Genomic DNA, 18291 nt, shown 5'->3' with positions numbered 1-18291 from the left:
AGGAGAAAAAAAGCAAATGTTTCTTCAAGGCTGAAGGGCTTACTACAGGTTTTTACCTAGAACTACAGTCAGAAAGCCTTGCCTGATAGACAACTTTTCACCATCTTTTCTCCTGACTCAGTTGGAGTCTGATCACATCAGGATGCCACTTGTGCATATACACTGGTACCTCCATCCTTAGTGGGTGGTACCAGCCCTTAAATAGGCTATAACCATGCTTCAAAAGATGAAGAAGAAAATGACATGGTTTCTAATCCATGCCAATGAAAACTAATAGCTAAATACAAGAGAGTTGGGGTAGTTGCAGGCCTACAACAAGATTCCTTTTCCTGCTGTAGTAAAACTGAGTAGCAGGAAAGCTGTGAAGCAAGTGCTTTCTGCGCTTTCGAGGTCGTTTCTCACAGTGAGCCAGCTCCGTCAGCGAGGCCCTTGTGTGACTCACGTCCCTGTCCCCCTGCCAAACTCCTCCTTCATACTATGCTCAGTGCCAGGCCCAGGTGAAGCAGTCCAGGGAAGAAGTGAGCAAGGTGGCAGCTGACTTGCAAGTGAGGAGTCCACTTCAAATTCCTGAAGCTGCTGTTGAACATCCTTATTTCAGACCCGGCCTGTCACTGGGCTAGTAGGCAGTGTAAGATGGCTTCATTTAATCTGGCCCTTTATTGGCGAAGATTCCAGGGGGATCAGCAGTCATGCATATTTGGGCCTGACTCAAGAACATTTCAACAAACCCATCAACAGTTGCCAGCCTTTTAACTGCCCTGAAAGAAATTGCCTTGATGCACTATGAATGTGCTTCAGATCTGACTGGATGTGTTGGTGTGATGTTTTCAAAATAGAGAACTGAAAATAAAATTAATTATAGGAAAGAAAACCCCACCGAAGTTCCATATACACTAATGACTACTTGACTGGACTGGCATATCCTTGCTGAAGTCTTGCTTCTACCTGGTGATTATCAAGAGGCCCTGTGTCTTTTGCATGAGGAAAGGCAACAGAGAAATGTAAAGCCCAGAAAGAATCCACTTCACCATTCTGAGCTGACTTGCAGATGGATCTGCTTCTGGCCAGGACATGAAAACTTGTGCTTTTTTCCATTGGAAGATTCCCACAACTGACAAAATATATCATGTTGGCATGAACAACCTGACGTGCTCACTGAAGTCTGTTTTCTACAGGACAATGTTGCTGTGTTGTTTTCAAGTGGAGAAGGATAGAGTTAAGTGATGAGCCCTTGTCAAGCTTTGATAAGAGGAATGCAGATTATAATGTTCTAATAAACACATTGTTAGAAAAAAATAGAGAACTGTACTACTGATTGATTATATATATATATATATATATATATATATATATATACTTTCTTCTCTGTAAATATGTTTATAACTCTGAATTTTATATCTATCTTTTATATTTTATTGCCAAGTTATAACTATCTCGTAGTCTTATAATTGTAAATAATATTTTTCCTCCTTTACTGCTACAAACTGAAAAAACAATAGTTTTATTTATTTTACCTCAGAAAATAGAAATATATTAGTGAAAATTCTATATTTGACTATTTGAATTTGTTTGCTAAGAACAACAGTTGGTCAATTAGATCTTTTGCATTTAATTGTCCCTTAATTAGCTCTGTAGACACAAACATTCATTTGAAAACACTAAAATCTGTATAACCCAATGGGTGTTTTCTTTCAAATGGTCAGGTTGGAAGGCTTTCACACTAGTTTATAAATGCTGTAGGAAACTTCTCTTTAGGGACCACTTCTGGAAGTCAGTCTATGAACCACACAAGAACACCTCTGCTTTTTGCCATGGTGTTCAACTGTAACTGCAGCAAGAATCACCAGGGGAGCTTTAGTAAAATGTGGGCAACTGGCTCACCAAAATCCAATACAGTTCAAGTACCCAGGCTTTTGTAAGTTTTTCAGACTTTTGCTGGTGATGCTAAAGAATGGTAAGAACTGAGAACCACTCCTCTGAATAATTTTTGAGGCCAAAATTTAAATCTATCATCAAAAGATGAAAATAGATCTTTTATAAATGAGAAGAGGACCAAGAGATGGAGGGAGGTAGGAAGGGATGGAGATGAAAATAAAAAACTACGATATATTATGGACGCGTACCAACTTTCCACAAGAGATGTAAACATCTACTGCTAACATGTAATATTAACATTTTTAAAAATCCTTTTAAAATGTCTATCAAGGGCTGGAAAGATAGCTCAGTAGAATAAGCACTTGCTTGGCAAGTGCAAGGTTCTGAGTTCAATCCCCAGTACTGAAAAAAAAAAAAAAAAAAAAAAAAAAACAAAACAAAACAAAAAAAAAGAAACAAAGAAAAGAAACAAAGAAAGAAAAGAAAAATAACAAATAAATAAAATGAAATAAAATGCCTATCAAGAAAATGTGTTATAACCTCTCAAATCAAGTGCCAAATTTTTCTCAACTATGGGAACTTACTGTTAGAAAAAAATCACATGCCATCTCAGGGGAACCATTTAGAAAACATAAAAGACATTTTAAAAAACTGCAGTGTGCAAATATGTTCATTCATTCTCCTACTTTGATTTTTTTTTTTTTTTTTTTGGCAGAACTGGGGATTGAACTCAGGCCCTTGTGCTTGCCAGGGAAGCACTTATTCCACTGAGCCATCTCCCCGGCCCCCATTCTCCTACTTTGGTAATTACGAAAAAATGCTGCTCTGAACATTTGCCGGCAAACTTGTACTGACACGTTTTCATTCCTCTCACGTAGCCACTCAGGAGGGTAACAGCTGAGGCATAAACTGTGTGTAAGAACACGCATGTGTGAGAAACTGCGGGGCTATTCTCTACCACGATGAATAATTTTATACTTCAATCAGTGGTGTGTGAGAGGCCGGCCAGATAGCTCAGCAGATGAAAGAGCCTGCTTAGGCAGACGTAGGGACTGGGCTTTGATCCCTTGTGTGCCGCGCCGGCCCCGCCCCCGCAGCGCACTGAGATGTGATTGAAACTGGGTGTGATGGCGCGCGCCTGCAACCCCAGCGCTTGAGAAGCTGAAAACAGGAGGATCACTACGAGTGTAATCTATGTAGTGAGACCCGGTAGACCCTGTACTAAATAAATAGATAAATAGTGTGTGGGAGCTCTTGCTGTCCTTCTTCCTTGTCACCATTAACATCGGCAGGCTTTCTAACTTTCCCACCATAAAAGGCCTAAAATGTGATGTGAGTATGGTTTATACTTACATTCGCTCATGATCAGGGACACTGAACAGCTTTTCTTGTTTTTATAAGCAATTTATAAACAATTTATACACAATCTCTTGTGAGGTACCTGGTCATATAGCTTTTTTTTTTTTTTAGTTTCAGAGAGCTGTATATGTAATTGCAAGAAATAACAAGAGATTCTCCATATGTGCTTTATTTATTTTACTCCAGCGGTTGCACATGTAATATTATAGGACAACACCACGATTTGGATATTGACATTCAAGCGGTTTGCTCATCTCATTGCGATTTCCCTAGTCTTGTACCTACTCATCAGTATGTATGGCTGTCACTACTTCTACATGACTTGATATGGTGTCTATTCGCCTGTGTCCACAGTTACAGCTAAAGAACAGTGCCTTCAGCGCAAGCATTATTTAGTCCTTTATGACCATGTTCCTTTCCTTCTAACCTTTCTTAAGCTCTGCAACTGCTAAACTGTGCTCAGATTGTAAAATTTTATTACCTAAAAAATGTAAATTGGCTGGGTGTGCTGGCGCACAACCATAATCTCAACACTGGGGAGCCTGAGGGAGGAGGATTGCCATGAGGTCAAGGCCAGCCTGGGCTACAAGTGGATTCAAAACCATTCCGAACTACATAGTGAGACCCTGTTTCAACAGACAAACACACAAATTAAGAGTACATAGAGTCTGGCAGTGGATGAGTGATAAACGAAGTGTGGCATAGACACACAATGAGATGTAGTTCAGCTGTTAAAAGGAAAGTAATTCTTACAAATATCACAATGTGGATGAGCCTTGAGGACGTCATGCCAAAGGAAATAGGCCAATCATAGAGACAAACACTGTAAGATGCCACCTATGTGGGGCATCTAGAGTTGTTGAAGCCATAGAAAGAAGAATGATGGTTTCCAGAGACTAGTCAGGGGAGCGATGAGGAATTGCTCAGTGAATACACACAGTCGATTTTGCAGGTTGAAAAACTCTGGATTGGTTAGAGAACAATATGAATATAATCAACACTACCGAACAAATAGGCGAGATGCTAAATTTTCTGTTCTGCATTCTAACCAGAATTTTTAAATAGTTGCATAAATAAAATCACGTGGTGCATAACTGTTTGGGATTAGCTTCCCCCACCCATAAACAAGAGCAATTAAAGTTGCTGCATGTACCATTAGTTGGCTCCTTTTAAATTGCTGAACAGTGTTCCCTGTACTGGTTTGTAGCCATTCACCTGCTGAGGGGTGGCTAGCTGAATTGTTTTACTTTGTACTATTTTAAATAAAGCTCTCATGATTATTTGTGTACAGGCTTTTGTGTGAGCATTCACTTTTCATTCTCTGAGATGAGATAGAAGTACAGGTGATTACAGGGCTGGTAAGCACCCAGCTGTTTTCTAGGGTAGCTGTACCATTTTACAGCCCCTGCAGCAATGTATGGGTGACCCAGTTTCTTTACACACCCACAAATTATGGCGATGTAGCTGTTTTTAACTTTTAGCTGTCCTAATAGATATGTGGTGATATGTCATTACAGTTTTAATTTCCATTTTCTTTATATCTAACAAAAAAACAAACATCTTTTGTGTATATATATTACAGGGTCTACAGGGTCTCACTACACAGATTGGACTTGTACTGATCCTCCTACTTTCAGCCTCCCAAGCACTGGGATTCTAGGCACGCACCATCATGCCCAGGCTCAATCACTGTTTCAGCGCCCAGGGCGGTGGGGCTGGCCAGGCACACCAGGTATTGAACCCTGGTCTCTGCACCTGCCTAAGCAGGCTTTTTAATCCGTTGAGCTATCTGGCCAGTGTGTGTGTGTGTGTGTGTGTGTGTGTGTGTGTGTGTGTACCATATGTGTATTCTATTCAGTGATATTTTTATTCATTTTTTCCTTGGGTATTGAGTATGCTTCTGGTAATATTGAATGTATTACTTGGCTTTTTGGTCTTAGTTTTGAAAGATTTTCATCTTAAAAATTATGGTACTATAGTTTAAAAAGACATGTAAAATTTCACATCTTAGTCATTTCTAAGGGCACACAGTTTGATCATGTTAAGTATATTCTCACTGTGAGACCAGTCTCCAGGATGTTTTTATCTTGTAAAAATGACAGGCTACCTTCCTTAAACTTCCCCCACTCTCTGTCTCTCTTGGAATCTTTTCCATAGAGCCTAAGAAAACTCAGGCTTTTAGGAGTGGAAACAGATCATTAATTTTGTATCATTTTATTTTGTAATATTGGCTTGTAAAATGATAAATGGAACCCTAAGTATTGCGTGATCTATATTCCATAAATTGTGATATACCATTTTTCAGTTCAAAACATTTTATTTCCCTTATGATTTACTTATGATGCAAGAGAATTATATACTAACTATAAAATTTGGGGATGTACAGGAAAGAGTTCACCTAAAGGTCTGAGTCTGCTCTTCAAGAGACCTGCTTGCAAAGCTGGCCCATGGCTGTGCACTTGGAATTTGGGTCTTGAGAGGTTCCCACCATTCTGTATCAGACAAGAATGGTCCCCATCCTGAGGTGATGCAGGTACGCTTCCCTGGTACTTACCACTTGACTCACAATTCTTTATTTGAGTAATTGTTTCCTGTTGGACTGGGAGAGGACTCTTGGAATCTTTCAGGTCTTCTTCTCCAGACTTTGTTTCGTGATCCTTTTCCCTTTGCCTGTTTTGCTTTCTACACCTTCCTCTGCTATATTCAATGTTAGGATAACCCTTCAAATAAACTTTTCGTGTCCAACATCACATTTTTCTTTTTGACATAGCTGTTGTTCCTGTGCTAAATTTCCCACCACACATAATTTCCTGCTTTCTCACTGGTTCCTCTCCCATACTTTTCATATCTAATTTTAAAGCATTTATCTCTGAATCGTGACACCTGTCTGTAACCCCTTGTGTTGATGCTTCTTTTGTCCATATATCGCACATTCTTTTCCCCTTGTGCATGTTATAATTTTTGTTTTTGTATGCCACTCATATTGTGGACAGAACAGTCAAAACTGATGTTGAAAAATATCATCAGGAAAGGGCACACCTGTTCTCCTGATACGATTCTAGTGTGGGTGTCTGAGTCAATCAAATCTGCAGTTACCTACGTATAGATTTTTTTTTGGAAGCTTTAGCGTTTGCATAAAATTAACTTTAAGATTGGAAAGTAAGGAACAAGACTTTCTTCCGATCAGAACATGCTGCTGGAGCTGCAGAGAGCTTTGTGCCTCAGCTCAGCCACTGGCCAACTCAATCATGAGATGACTTTATCTGATTCTTAGTCTAGGTGCCAGTTTTGGGTAGCTAGTGAGTTCTCTTGTCATCCCTCTGAACCACTCTGACTTTCTCTCCATAGCTCCACCTTTTTCCTGCCGCTGTTCCTCATCCTTTAGAGGAAAGCTACAGAGTCCTCTGGGAAGGCGGGGCCTAGCCAGGGTTCTGTTACCCTTCCCTCATCTATCAGAAGTTCCCAGTCTTACACTTTGTGAATACAGACAATTATACATAGTCCTTTCAGTTTGGAGGTGCTTTATTTGCTTGATTTCTGAGAACAGGACTTTCAATATTGTGCTGAGTAAAATTGGTAATTGTGTTCATCTTGTTTCTTCCTGGTTGTGTGTAAAGAACTTCGTTGTTTTTGTTTTTCTGTATGATGGAATTAAGTATGATGTTAGCTGTGGGCTTGTCACATATGGCTGTTACTAAGTTGTGGTAATTTCCTTATTTACAATTCAATAAAAATACTGAGAATACAAATAGGGAAACAATAGTCTCTTCAACAAGTGGTATTGAAAACACTAGATAATCTATATGTAAAGAAAGGAAACTAGACACCCTGCTCTATACCTTACACAAATATCAATTCAGAATGGATTAAGTACTTAAGGCTTAAATCTACAAAATCTCTGGAAGAAAATATAAAAGGAAAGTTTCATGGCATAGATCTTGGCAATTATTTCTTGGAAGTGGCACAAAACACACAAGGAACAAAAACAAAAACAGAAATAGCACTGATCCAACTAAGAAGCTTTTGCATAATAAAGAAAAGAATCAGTTGAGTGGGAAAGTTAATCTATAAAACATGAGGAAATATTTCCAAGTTACAAATCTGATGAGGAAATATATGCAACATAACAGAAACTCCTGAAAGGACTGGTGAAGAGGTATGTGCTGGTGGAGATTTCACATAGGCAGGTGGGATCCATGAGTGGAGGTGGCAGTCGTGACCACGGGGATGAAGGTGAGCGTGACTGGTGTGCTCACAGGCTGAAGTTTTCAGTCCTTTCTTGAGGAATCTCTGTCTCTGTCTCTGTCTGTCTCTGTCTCTGTCTCTCTGTCTCTGTCTCTCTCTCTCTGTCTGTCTCTGTCTGTCTCTGACTCTGTCTCTGTCTCTGTCTCTGTCTCTGTCTCTGTCTCTCTCTCTCTCTGGGATGCCTGATCCAGTGTGTGCTGAGGATGAGCCCAGTCTCTGGATAATTTCAGTTGTCAACCCAGTCAGAAATCTGGACCCAGACTTGCATTCCCCTGATGGCTGTGGTTTTATAGACACTACATAACTGAGGGGAACAGATGATGGCCCTAGAAATATGGGGGAAGGAGCTGGTTAAAGGTAGCGTCTTAAACTAGACTGTCCGAAATCAACAAATGGAAGATGAATAGTACCCATACAATTTCAGAAAACTAATCTTTATTTAAAACCATGGCCCTGCAGTGTGAAATCATCCCACCGCATATACATGTCATCTGATGGCCCAGGCTTTCCCCACTCTCCTGCATTCTCTTGGCTCCTGGCTCATCCCTAAAACCTGAAGATATAAGAAAATGTCAAGTGAGTGGATTGTCAGTGCCAAGCCTTGGCAAACCAGTTAACTTACGTCTGTGGGGCCAGGAAACTGAAGAGAGGTTTTGTTTCTTCTAGCCCTGTTTACTGAGCATTCTGCCCAGCACTAAAAGACAGGAATGGGGAAGGGACGGGGAGACATCCTACTGCCAAGATGTAGGTGCCTTGCTGTTTTCCAAATCTGACATCACGGGCAAATATCTATAGCTCCCTCAGTGAGGAGAGAGAATGACATATGTCTGACCAAGTTTCCTTTAAGCTCCATCCAGATGCGAGAAAAGTATCAATGGCCCAAGGAGAAGGCTTCGAACTCCTGCCCTGGGCTCTGGTGTGTCTCTATCAGTAGCCCTCACTGGTGTGCTCTACACTCAGCTACTAGGGGCCTAACAAGGCACTACCATTCTTTCCTAATTATTTGGTTGAAGGTCTCTAATATCCAAGTCAGATTCCTAAAATGCTCTAGATTTCCACAACTGAAATTGTCTGGGTAGGGCCCAGGGGATTTGCACATCTAATGAGCTCACTCAGGGGACCAGGCAACGAAGTACAACACTCAGTGGAAACACCTGGCATTATACATAGGCAAGAAGAGGCTCCAGCTTAGCTCTGGGATAGTAGCACACCAAGAAAACTCCAGGCTCTTGGTCCATGCAAGACACTGCTGGAAGAAGTAGCACTTCTCTCCCTGTAACACCCACTCCAGCTTACTGCCATCAGAGAGACTAGCTCTATGCGTAACTCTGAGCCTAACAGGATTACAAATTCAGGCAAATATTTCACTTTTTGAGTTCATTTCTTGCTATGAAAATGGAGGGTACCATCCCAGAGTTTGCGAGAATTGAACATAATAAAGTATGTGGAGCAATTTGTAGTTTGAAGAAAACATCCAAATAATTTTGTTGATTTATCAACAAAACTATTATCAACAGACTATTCTTTGAAGGTCAGGAAACATGCTTTTGTTTTCTCCTGCTGCGTCAAGGCCACAAAGAGCACTTAATTAAGAGTTCAATTTGAAGAAAAACTGCCAATTATGCTGGTGCTACCTGAAGACTAGTTTCCACACATACAGAGTCCATAAATACAAGATCATTAGAACAGAACTGGGATGGAGCCGCCCTTCTCCCATCTCCCCACTCCTAGCTCTACTTCCTCCTACCCTTTCCTGTCTTCATACATGATTTAAATAAAATGCTTCTTCAGGAGCATCTTTTCATTTATTCAGCTAGAGAAACAAAAGCTTCCAAGTAGTGAGTGCTAGCCACGTGTCCAGCACCATCCCCTCACAGTCCAAAGAATCCCCAGAGGTAAACACTACCATGATTTTGATTTCATGTCGAGGAAATTGCAGGTCAAAAAAGGGTAGACGGCTTGTCCCACAAGTCAAGTCATGGAGCTGGAGCTGATGGAACCAGGAAAGAGGCAAGCTGACTTTGTGCTGATGATGCTGAGACAGAGGGAGAGGGAGAGAGAGAGAGCTGCGGTGTGGTACATGTGCTACACTGTGTGTGCAGTGTGTGTGTGTGTGTGTGTGTGTGTGCAAGCACATGCCCTCAGTGTAAGAATGTCCTCCTCTTCCAGCCTGCAGGCAGCTACCCACCTTCTAATACTGCACACCTTGCTCCTTCCTCCCAGCTAACAGGAAGAGGCACTCTTACTGGCCCTTGGGAGGAGAGGAAAGAGGTTCAGGAGGAATCGGAGTGCAGCCCTCAGAAGGCACTGAGCCATCTGGCCTCAGGCAAGCTCTCATTCTTTTCCTTCCCTGGCATTGTATGTGCCGTGTCTCCAGCACCTCTCAGTCGATGCTTCTTCCCAAAGCGTCTGCCAGGCCCAGTGCCAGATGGGACCCTTGTCCACAACACCAAGTTTCACAGGCTGTGGGCTGTGGATGTGGGCAGGATGAATGGCAAGCAGGCTGTCTAATCTCAGCCTTGTAGTAGAGTCACTCCTAACCATTCAGGGGAATTTTGGACAGCTACTGAGTGTGCTTCTGACCAGACTGGAGTCCCTCTGCCTGAACAGGGTGCAGGGCCCTACAGGTGGCGCTTGACTCTGCAGCCTCTCTGCGTGGCTGCCCTTGGAAACCTCCGCAAAGCATCTCTGTGGTGTCCAGAGGGAGGAGAGGATTCTCTTATACTCCCTGCGGAAGTTCTGGTTCAGGAGCCCATAGACAATAGCGTTAAGGCAACTGTTAAAATAAGCCAGGAAGTAGCTAGTGACGAAGAGTCCCTCCGGGATCTGGGGAGCCATTTGTTCTGGGTTTATGGCTACAACAAGGCCAATGCAGTTGAGGGGGGCCCAGCAGATGGCGAAGATCACAAACACCACAAACATGGTTAGGAAGCTCCGCAAGTCGCTGGGCCGGTCGCGCAGCTTGTTCTCAGACTTGGCCTTCCTGCGGGCTTGAAGCACCAGCACCCAGATTCGCAAGTAACAAAAGATCACTACGGTGATGGGGAGGAAGAAGTGGATGACCACCACGGCCCTCGTGTACTGCGCGCTGGCTGTCTGGATGAACGTGCAGGAGTAGATGCGCGGGTCGTATTCCAGAGATCCCACGAAGAAGTTGGGCACTAAGGCCACCAGGGTGAGGAGCCAGATGAGGCTGATGTAGACAGGGACGTGCCAGTGCCTACAGGCCCGGTGATAGGTCGCACTGTGGCAGATGTAGCAGTAGCGGTTAATGGCGATAGCAACGATATTGAAGACAGAGCCAATGACGCTCAAACCCATCACAAAGGCGCTGGCTTTGCAGTGTGATTCCCCCATGGCCCAGCCATCACAGAAGATTGCCAGGAGGATCAGTGGGTAGGGGTACAAGGCCACTGCCAGGTCAGCCAATGCCAGACTCACCAGGAACAGGTTGCCTGAAGCAGGAAAGAGAGCAAGAGTCAGTGGCGACCCTTCAATTCCGATTTGTTTTTGTTTTTTGTTTTTGTTTTTGTTTTTGTTTTTTTGAACCGGGGATTGAATTCAGGCCTTTGCGCTTGCCAGGGAAGCACTTATTCTACTGAGCCGTCTCTCCGGCCCCGCAATTCCAATTTTTGTAGAACATCCTGTCCGTCAGCTACTTTTAGCAATGGCAGTTAGAGTCAGAGCTGAGGACTCCAGCTGCATCTCTCATACTCACTATGACGTAAGCGTTTAGTCTGGTAGCCTTTGACTTAGGCTGTCAAACTCACCTTCGTCATTTGCCAGATGGGGGTGATATTTACCTGGCAGCAGAGCTGTGAGACTTAAATAATGCTCAGTGCTCAGGGACACAGAGGGTGCTCACAAGTGAAAACCATTCCGTGATGGGCACGGATGCACTGAGACTTTGCACTGTTCAATCTCCAGCAAGGACAGGAGGAAGAGAACCTGAGAGTCAGGAACGTGGACTCACCAGCAGCACTCCCATCTCTAAATCTGTACCTCCCTTCCCAGTATCCTCCTTCTGGATCTTCTTCCCATTGAATAACATGCTACTTCCCAAGGGTGTTTAAGGTCTATTTTTTGCATGTGCATGACATTTCTCAGCTGGTATAAAAGAAAGGACTTGAGAGTAAGAACCATGTGTTTGCAGCATTCCCTGTGGGCCCTGTCCAGAGCCAGCACTGTCAGCCATAGCCATGTTGACAGACACTTAGACTGGAGCATTCTCTGTCCTAGGAAGTGGGGAGGCATTGGGAGCTCCTGGTCTCAGCTTTTAGGGGCTCCCTGCTTTGCCTGCACACTCACAGGCTTCCTGAACCTCCTCTCTCCTCGGAGTAGTGATTTATTTAGCATCATCAAGCTCAGCCAGCCAGAGCCACAGAAAACCACACACAGGGTCTCAACGTCAAGTGTTATGGGTAAAGGAGGCCCAAAGCCAGCCAGCTGGGAGCTCACCCAGTATAAAACTTCAAGTGAAGCAACTCTGTGCAAAGCAACTCCAACTACCATGCAAAAGCAGGGAAAGAGGTGTCCCCAGTCTCCCCTTGGCCCAAGGTGCATTCTCACCCTACCACAGTGAAGCATCCATGAACTACACTAACCATAGGACTGAGAGGCTGCAAGACTCATAGGTAGTCTTTTATTATTATTATTAACTTTTTTTTTCCTTTTTTCAGAAATGGGGATTGAACTCAGGCCCTTGAGCTTTCCAGGGAAGTGCTTATTCTACGGAGCGATCTCCCCAGCCCCTATTATTAACTTTTAAAACATTGTATTTACTAAGATTCTGACAATAGATTTTTTTTAACAATTATTTTCTGTATTTTAAGGAAGGGTCTACAGGGTGTTTAGGGTCTCACTACTAGATCAGACTTGTAGTGATCCACCTGTTTACAGACTCCCAAGAGCTGGGGTGATAGGTGCACACTACCATGCCCTGTCTCAATCACCATCTCAGCACGCTCCAGGGGTGGGGCCAGCACAGCAGGCCCGGGGATCGAACCCCCTGCCACTGCGCCTGCTTGCTGACACTTTAATCCACTAAACTATTTGACCAGCCCTAAGCAATAGCTTCATGTAACAAGAGACAGCATACCAGGCCTGTCATTCAGCTTGATTATAAGTCTCAGCTTCAATATGAAGCTGTTTAAACAAAAAATCAAAACCTGCTTTTTACATGCTAAATATCTTGGCAAGGGTGCCATTAAACGTAGTAATGAACTTGAGACAGTACAAATAAGAGTTAATGAAAGCTAAAAATTGCAGCCTGAACTACATTCATACAGAAAAATGAAGTGACTATCATTGGTTACATAAAGTTTTCCTGGCTGGTTAAAACTTGACAGTACAAAACATGCATTTTAGAATCTTTAGCTATTAAGTTCAAAAAGTACCAGTGTCTACATAAAACAATTCCTCTCTAAAGCCAAAGTATAGTCAAACATTGATTCAAATGACAAACATATTCTAAAGCTAAAAACACTCATTATTGCTGTGGAGGTAAACTCAGAGCCTTGGGGCTTTGTGACACTTGCTGCAAAGGACCATTTCTCTGGTTCATTCAAAGCAGCAGATGACAAAGTCCACAGATGCCACTAAGCTCAATACAGGGCAAGAGGGCTCATACGCAGCTCTGCTCTCCCCAGCAAGTGTGGCTCCCGTGGCCACAAAAGTGGAAGCTGTAGGGACCAAAGGCACACTATTCTGCTAGCTACAGAGATAGCAAACCAGTCTTCTGAAGGCCATTTTTTGGTCTCAGTGGTCTGGGGCTTATGTTACTCAGCATGAATGGAAAAGAAGCCCACTAGCATCTTGAAGTTCTTAGCATACTAATTGCCCTGGCATCCAAAGCTAGAATATGGCCTGCGGAAGACAGGATGCAGCTGAACAGAGCGGGGTCATAAGGGCAGCATGGCACTTTAGAGAGAAATAGACTTCTCTGTTTCTGAAGACACTGTAGCGAGTGGCCTGACGTGGAGAATCCTACGAGGCCCAACCTCTGGATGCCTTCCCACTGGGCTATTCCAGGGGTCAGGTGGCTTCACAGATTCCTGCCTCCTTGCTTTCTTTCTGGTTGTTACCTGGTCCATCTGGGATGTGAGGGGCTTGGCGCCTTTCCATTTAATTCTCAGCTTCACTGACTGCCTTCTCTGCCAACAGCCAGGAGCCCAGATCTTATCTCAGAATTTTAAGTCACCTTTTAAGGATTTTTTTTTTTTTTTTTGGTTCCTCGAATGCCTTCAGGGCACTTTTGGCCAGCGGGAGAGGTGTGAGGTTTGAACTCCAGCAACCTGAGGCTGACAGCTTTGTGGAAGCAGCCACTTAAAGGCCTGAGCTAGGGCCAGGCCCCCTTAAGTCACCTTTTAAAATCTGGAGGTGGTGCTGAAAGTTAGAGCAACTTGTAGTGATCTCAGTCCTGCTGTTCTGGCTGGAGGACTTCGGGTGAGCTGCCCAGCTTCGTTCTCTGTCATCACTCTTCTACCTGTTCCAGTTCCCTCCGGCACACTCCACCTCTCAGTACTGTGACAGGCTGGCTGGCTCCAGGATGAGGCTCGCAGGCAAGCAGAAGGAAAGACAGCCAAGAGGGGCTGAGAGCTGGTGCCAGCGCACCCAGCTGTTTCCCCGGGAAAGCCGAGTTCAACTCTGTGGTGTTAATGCGCTTCAGCCCCTAATAACGCCCCAGAGGCTGGAAAACAGCTTGTAAATAGAGAGGAACACATTCAACTCCACGTGTAAAGTGATTCAATTACTCTCCCCTGCCACAGAGGCTGTTCCTAAAAGGCTAAAAGCAACCAGCTCCTTCTGGAAGTTCATCTGCCCAGTCACGCTACTATCTCCAGGCTGTCTTGGAAGGATTCCAAATGAGTTGAACAGAATCACGTATTGTCTCCCATCTGTAACCAGCCAGGTTCTGTCTGAGTGAGCATTAAGAGGAGATCCTATTCTTTATCCAGGTCTTCCCCAGACAGGTATGGACTCAATCAGCACATGTACCGCATTGTTCCTCATCCTATGCACAGGATTCTAATAAAGATTTAGACAGTAATTCACGGCATGACTCAATTCCACCTGCCTCTATCTGATAGGTTGTGTATTGGAAAGAGGCCTCCCCCCGGGATTTGGCTCTAATACAGAATCCTTCCCAGTATCTACATGCAAAGCACTTGCCTTCGGGAGCACCACCACCATGACCCCTTCCCTCTTCTCTCCTTGAGAATTCTGTTTTTTAACCAAGGACAGTACGAGTTAGCCGGCATCTATTCTTTATAAGATAGGAGAATTTTGAAGGGAAAGCTTCCTATATCCTATGCTCCTTTTCTCTGCGCTCAAAAGAGTTTGTTGGATTTAAATTGCCCTCGGTCACTGAGCTAACGGGCAGTGTACAGGCAGACACTGGTCAAGCTATTTACTCCGCAGATACTGCTGCACATCTACTAGGCAGTGTCCCTTTGTTTCTACAGAGGTACTTTCTCTTTGTACTATGTTCCAGGCTCTGGGAGCAGCAGTGGAATAAAAGCCTCTGATTTATATAGTCCAGTGGGGAGAAAGACAAAGAGCAACAGTACAGTTGGGTGCTGTCTTGGACATGGAAGCCGAAAGAGAGAGACAATCACTATGTCATACATAGTATACATAATTCTCCAGGGGCTCGGGGGAGGAGTTTGAGGAAAGAGAAGACTGAGACGAGACAGGAGAGTTTAGGGACCTTCTCGATTCATCAGAGAACGTGGAGTATGGGGGAAGTGGCAAAAGCCCCCTCTGGTAAAAGTGATGGAAAGGAGATGAGTTGGTTGTTGGGAGGTTACCAGAGGTGTGTCACAAGAGGACACTATTGTGAAGGTGGAGGAGGCAGGGAACCTAGCGATGGTGGCAGGCATCGGAGGAGGGAGCGCGGAAAGCCACAAAGACAGTACAGAGAGGGCGTGCTCCAGAGAGGACCAGAGTGGAAGGCAGAGCCACCAGGGAGCAATGTTATAAGTGAAGACGGTTCCCAGGGCTCGAGTATCCGGGAGCTGGAGAGCAAGCAGGTCCAGACGCGCGCATCAGGCAAGGCAAGGGGAGGAATGTCCCAGAGAAGGAGTGAAGGTCGAAGAGGGAAAGGAAGAGAGAAGGCTGAGATTCCAGTGACTGACCTCATTGACACGTCTTCCACAGGGCTTGGGGGGAGGTAGCAATGGAACGATGAGGTGATGGTAAAATTAATAAATGATGCTTGTTTAAGCAGTTTTCCTTTTACAATATGAGGCCCTGCACGGCCTCTGTTGGAGGCATATAAAGGGAAAGATGGATAATCCAGAAGCAAGAGAAGGAGCCTGGTGAAGGGATATTCCTGTGATGAGATCAAACACATGAGGCAGAGACCAAGGACTGCAGTAGCACCTCTAGGCATGAGAGAAAGTCCTTGTTGTGGTGTGTCTAGATGGCCCCTAAAGCCTCCTGCAGTCGCAGGTAGAACTTCTCAGAGATGGCTTGTTTTGTATGATACTGGGATTAGGTGTGTGGCACTGGGATGCAGGCTGTGTGGCTACTAAATTTGTCCACTGACTGGTTTGGTGCAGCTCTGGGTGTGGATAATGGGGAGGCCCCCCTGGGCCGTAGACTGGATGACTAGAAGGGACAGAAGAAGCACTGCTATGGCCACAGCTTTTCACTGTCGCTGCCTTCTGCTTGCCATGTCGTTTTCCCTCAGCGATGTCCCGTACCGTGCCATCCTGCTTTCAAGCCAGTTATGTACTAAAATCCCTACAACCTGTAAGCCAAAGTCAGTCTTTTCTCCTTTATCCGTAGGTGTCAGGTATTTTGTCTCAGCAAGGACAGAAGTAACTAATAGAGTCCCTAAACACCCTCAGGAAAGTCCCAAGTGTAGCAAGGACCCAAGAGCACACTGACAGCTGACAAGTGTGAGGTGCCACCCCAGGGCTAGGTGCCACTCATGGTGCTGGAGTACAGCAAGGAGGGGAGCACACCAGGCCTTGCCAGTGGAGGACAGTCAGTGGCATGTGCCCTCCACTGACTCCCATCAGCAGGAGTTCTATGGGAGCTGCCAACTGCACAGGTGAGGCTGGCCCTGGCGTAGCAGAGGCTGGGGTGCCCTTGCTCCATGGACAACAGGAGCTCCCACTCACCTGGCATTGCGTAGCCACTTTTCTCATGGCAGGAGACTGCCTGGTGAGCGTGAAGCCCCAGCTGGCCAGGCCTCTCCAGACATCAGCAAGGAGGAAAAGAAGGGGCCAGTGACAGAAGCCTGTAAGCTGGGAGCTGCTTTCTCCTGCCTCCCAGCATAGGGATGAACAATGCCTATGACTATGCCGGCTGGAAAGGGACAAAACGATCAAAAATGTCAAGCCCTGCTCTCTAGTCACAGCCTGCTGGTTTCCTAATGTGTAATTTTTCTTTAAATGTCATACTAACATCTTGAGATTGTTTCAGGTATTATTAGCCGTGGTGACTGAGATGCCTGAGTTAGAAAGCTTGTGTCTCCTTAATCATCCTAGGGTATCCTATGTGACTGCTTGCTTTGAGAATGAAATCATGAAGCTGCCAGAAAAAGTCACATATAATAATTTACTAAAAGCGGCTCTTCTGGGTGGTCTGGCACCTTAGAAGGGCATTTGCAAGCTTTAAATTGATTTTCTGCTGCTGTCTTTGCTTTCTAATTCACACTGGCCCAAGATAGGCAATTACAAAATTAACAAACAGGTCGTCGCCCAGCTCCTTCTCCAGGCTGGAAGCGTCAGGTTCTCCAGTGCTCCATGGGGGCTACTGCTCAGTGTCTCTCTCCTGGTTTTGTGTCCTCAGTTAAGGAGGGAGAAGCAAACAAAGTGGCTTGAAAGCAGAAAGTAGTTTCAGGCTTGCAACCTGATTAGATCAAATCATTGCCTTGGGTCTGCAGATGGCCCTGGGAGTGAATTTGCACCACAGAGCCTGTCATCCTATTTTCATTAATTGACTCATTCTCTCACCCAGGAATTTCCAATAGCTACTAGCAGAGGTCACAGTGCTTGGTAGAGGAGGAAGGGAGGCGTGAAAGACCATGAAATTTCTGTGCCCAAGGCACAAACGGGTAGCCACGGGGAGCGAAGGAGGTTTCCACCGCGACAGCGCAGGCGGCTGCCAAAAGAAAAAGTGCACAAGGAAACTTTTGCCCCATTTGCACGGGCACTCGCTTGCCCCCTGCGTCCTCGGGCGCCAGAAACACCGTGCGCACCGCGGAGAGTCGGGGCTCCCCAGCTTCTGTGTAGCACCAAAGTTAGGCACTAGGTTAGAGTGCAAAGAAACGCGCAGAGGAGACCGAGGAGAGAAAAGGCGGAGATCCCCGGTCAGGGCCCACACCCGGCTGCGGGGCTCAGCGGAGCAGCAGCGAGAACGGCGCTCACCTGCGTTGCGGAGCTTGCGGTTCGCGAGCACGGAGAGGATGATCAGGAGGTTGCCCACGACGTCCACGGCGGTGGTGACGATGAGCACGCCCGCCAGCGAGGGGGCCACCCAGGGGGGCCGGGGGCTCCCGGAGGGCAGCGTGCTGCTCAACCCCGAGGAGTCCGGGCGCGCGGCCAGGTCCCCGCCTTGGCAGCCGTTGAAGGAGCTGTTCCCCGGCATCGCCGCCCCGCGCCGAACTCCACGTCCCGCGAGGAACGAGCGCAGGGAGCAGGGAACACCAGGAGATAACTCAGCGTGGACAGAGGGCGGAGACAATGCGGGAGCAGGAGCAGGACTGGGGTGCAGACATCGCAGGAAGGACCGCGTCCTTCAGCAGCGCCCTCAGGGAACAACTGGCCCACGCATGGGTTAGCTCAGCTGCCCAGAACTCAG

General features: G+C 45.5%; 1 protein-coding gene across 1 annotated transcript; it reads right to left on the bottom strand.

Moving 5' to 3' along the window:
- Nucleotides 1–10023: 10023 nt before the first annotated feature.
- Mtnr1b (melatonin receptor 1B) lies at nucleotides 10024–18078 on the bottom strand. The gene is made up of 2 exons (XM_004644771.1): nucleotides 17859–18078; nucleotides 10024–10934 (listed from the first exon to the last, which is right to left on the bottom strand). Exons 1-2 carry the CDS (start codon nucleotides 18076–18078, stop codon nucleotides 10024–10026), a joined length of 1131 nt encoding a protein of 376 aa, XP_004644828.1.
- Between the last annotated feature and the right edge of the window lie 213 nt (nucleotides 18079–18291).

This window comes from Octodon degus, unplaced genomic scaffold (genome assembly GCF_000260255.1).
Source record: "Octodon degus isolate 3935 unplaced genomic scaffold, OctDeg1.0 scaffold00209, whole genome shotgun sequence".
NCBI lineage: Eukaryota > Metazoa > Chordata > Mammalia > Rodentia > Octodontidae > Octodon > Octodon degus.
The sequence above is the reverse complement of the archived record's forward strand: the minus strand, read 5'-3'. Positions and strand labels throughout refer to the sequence as shown.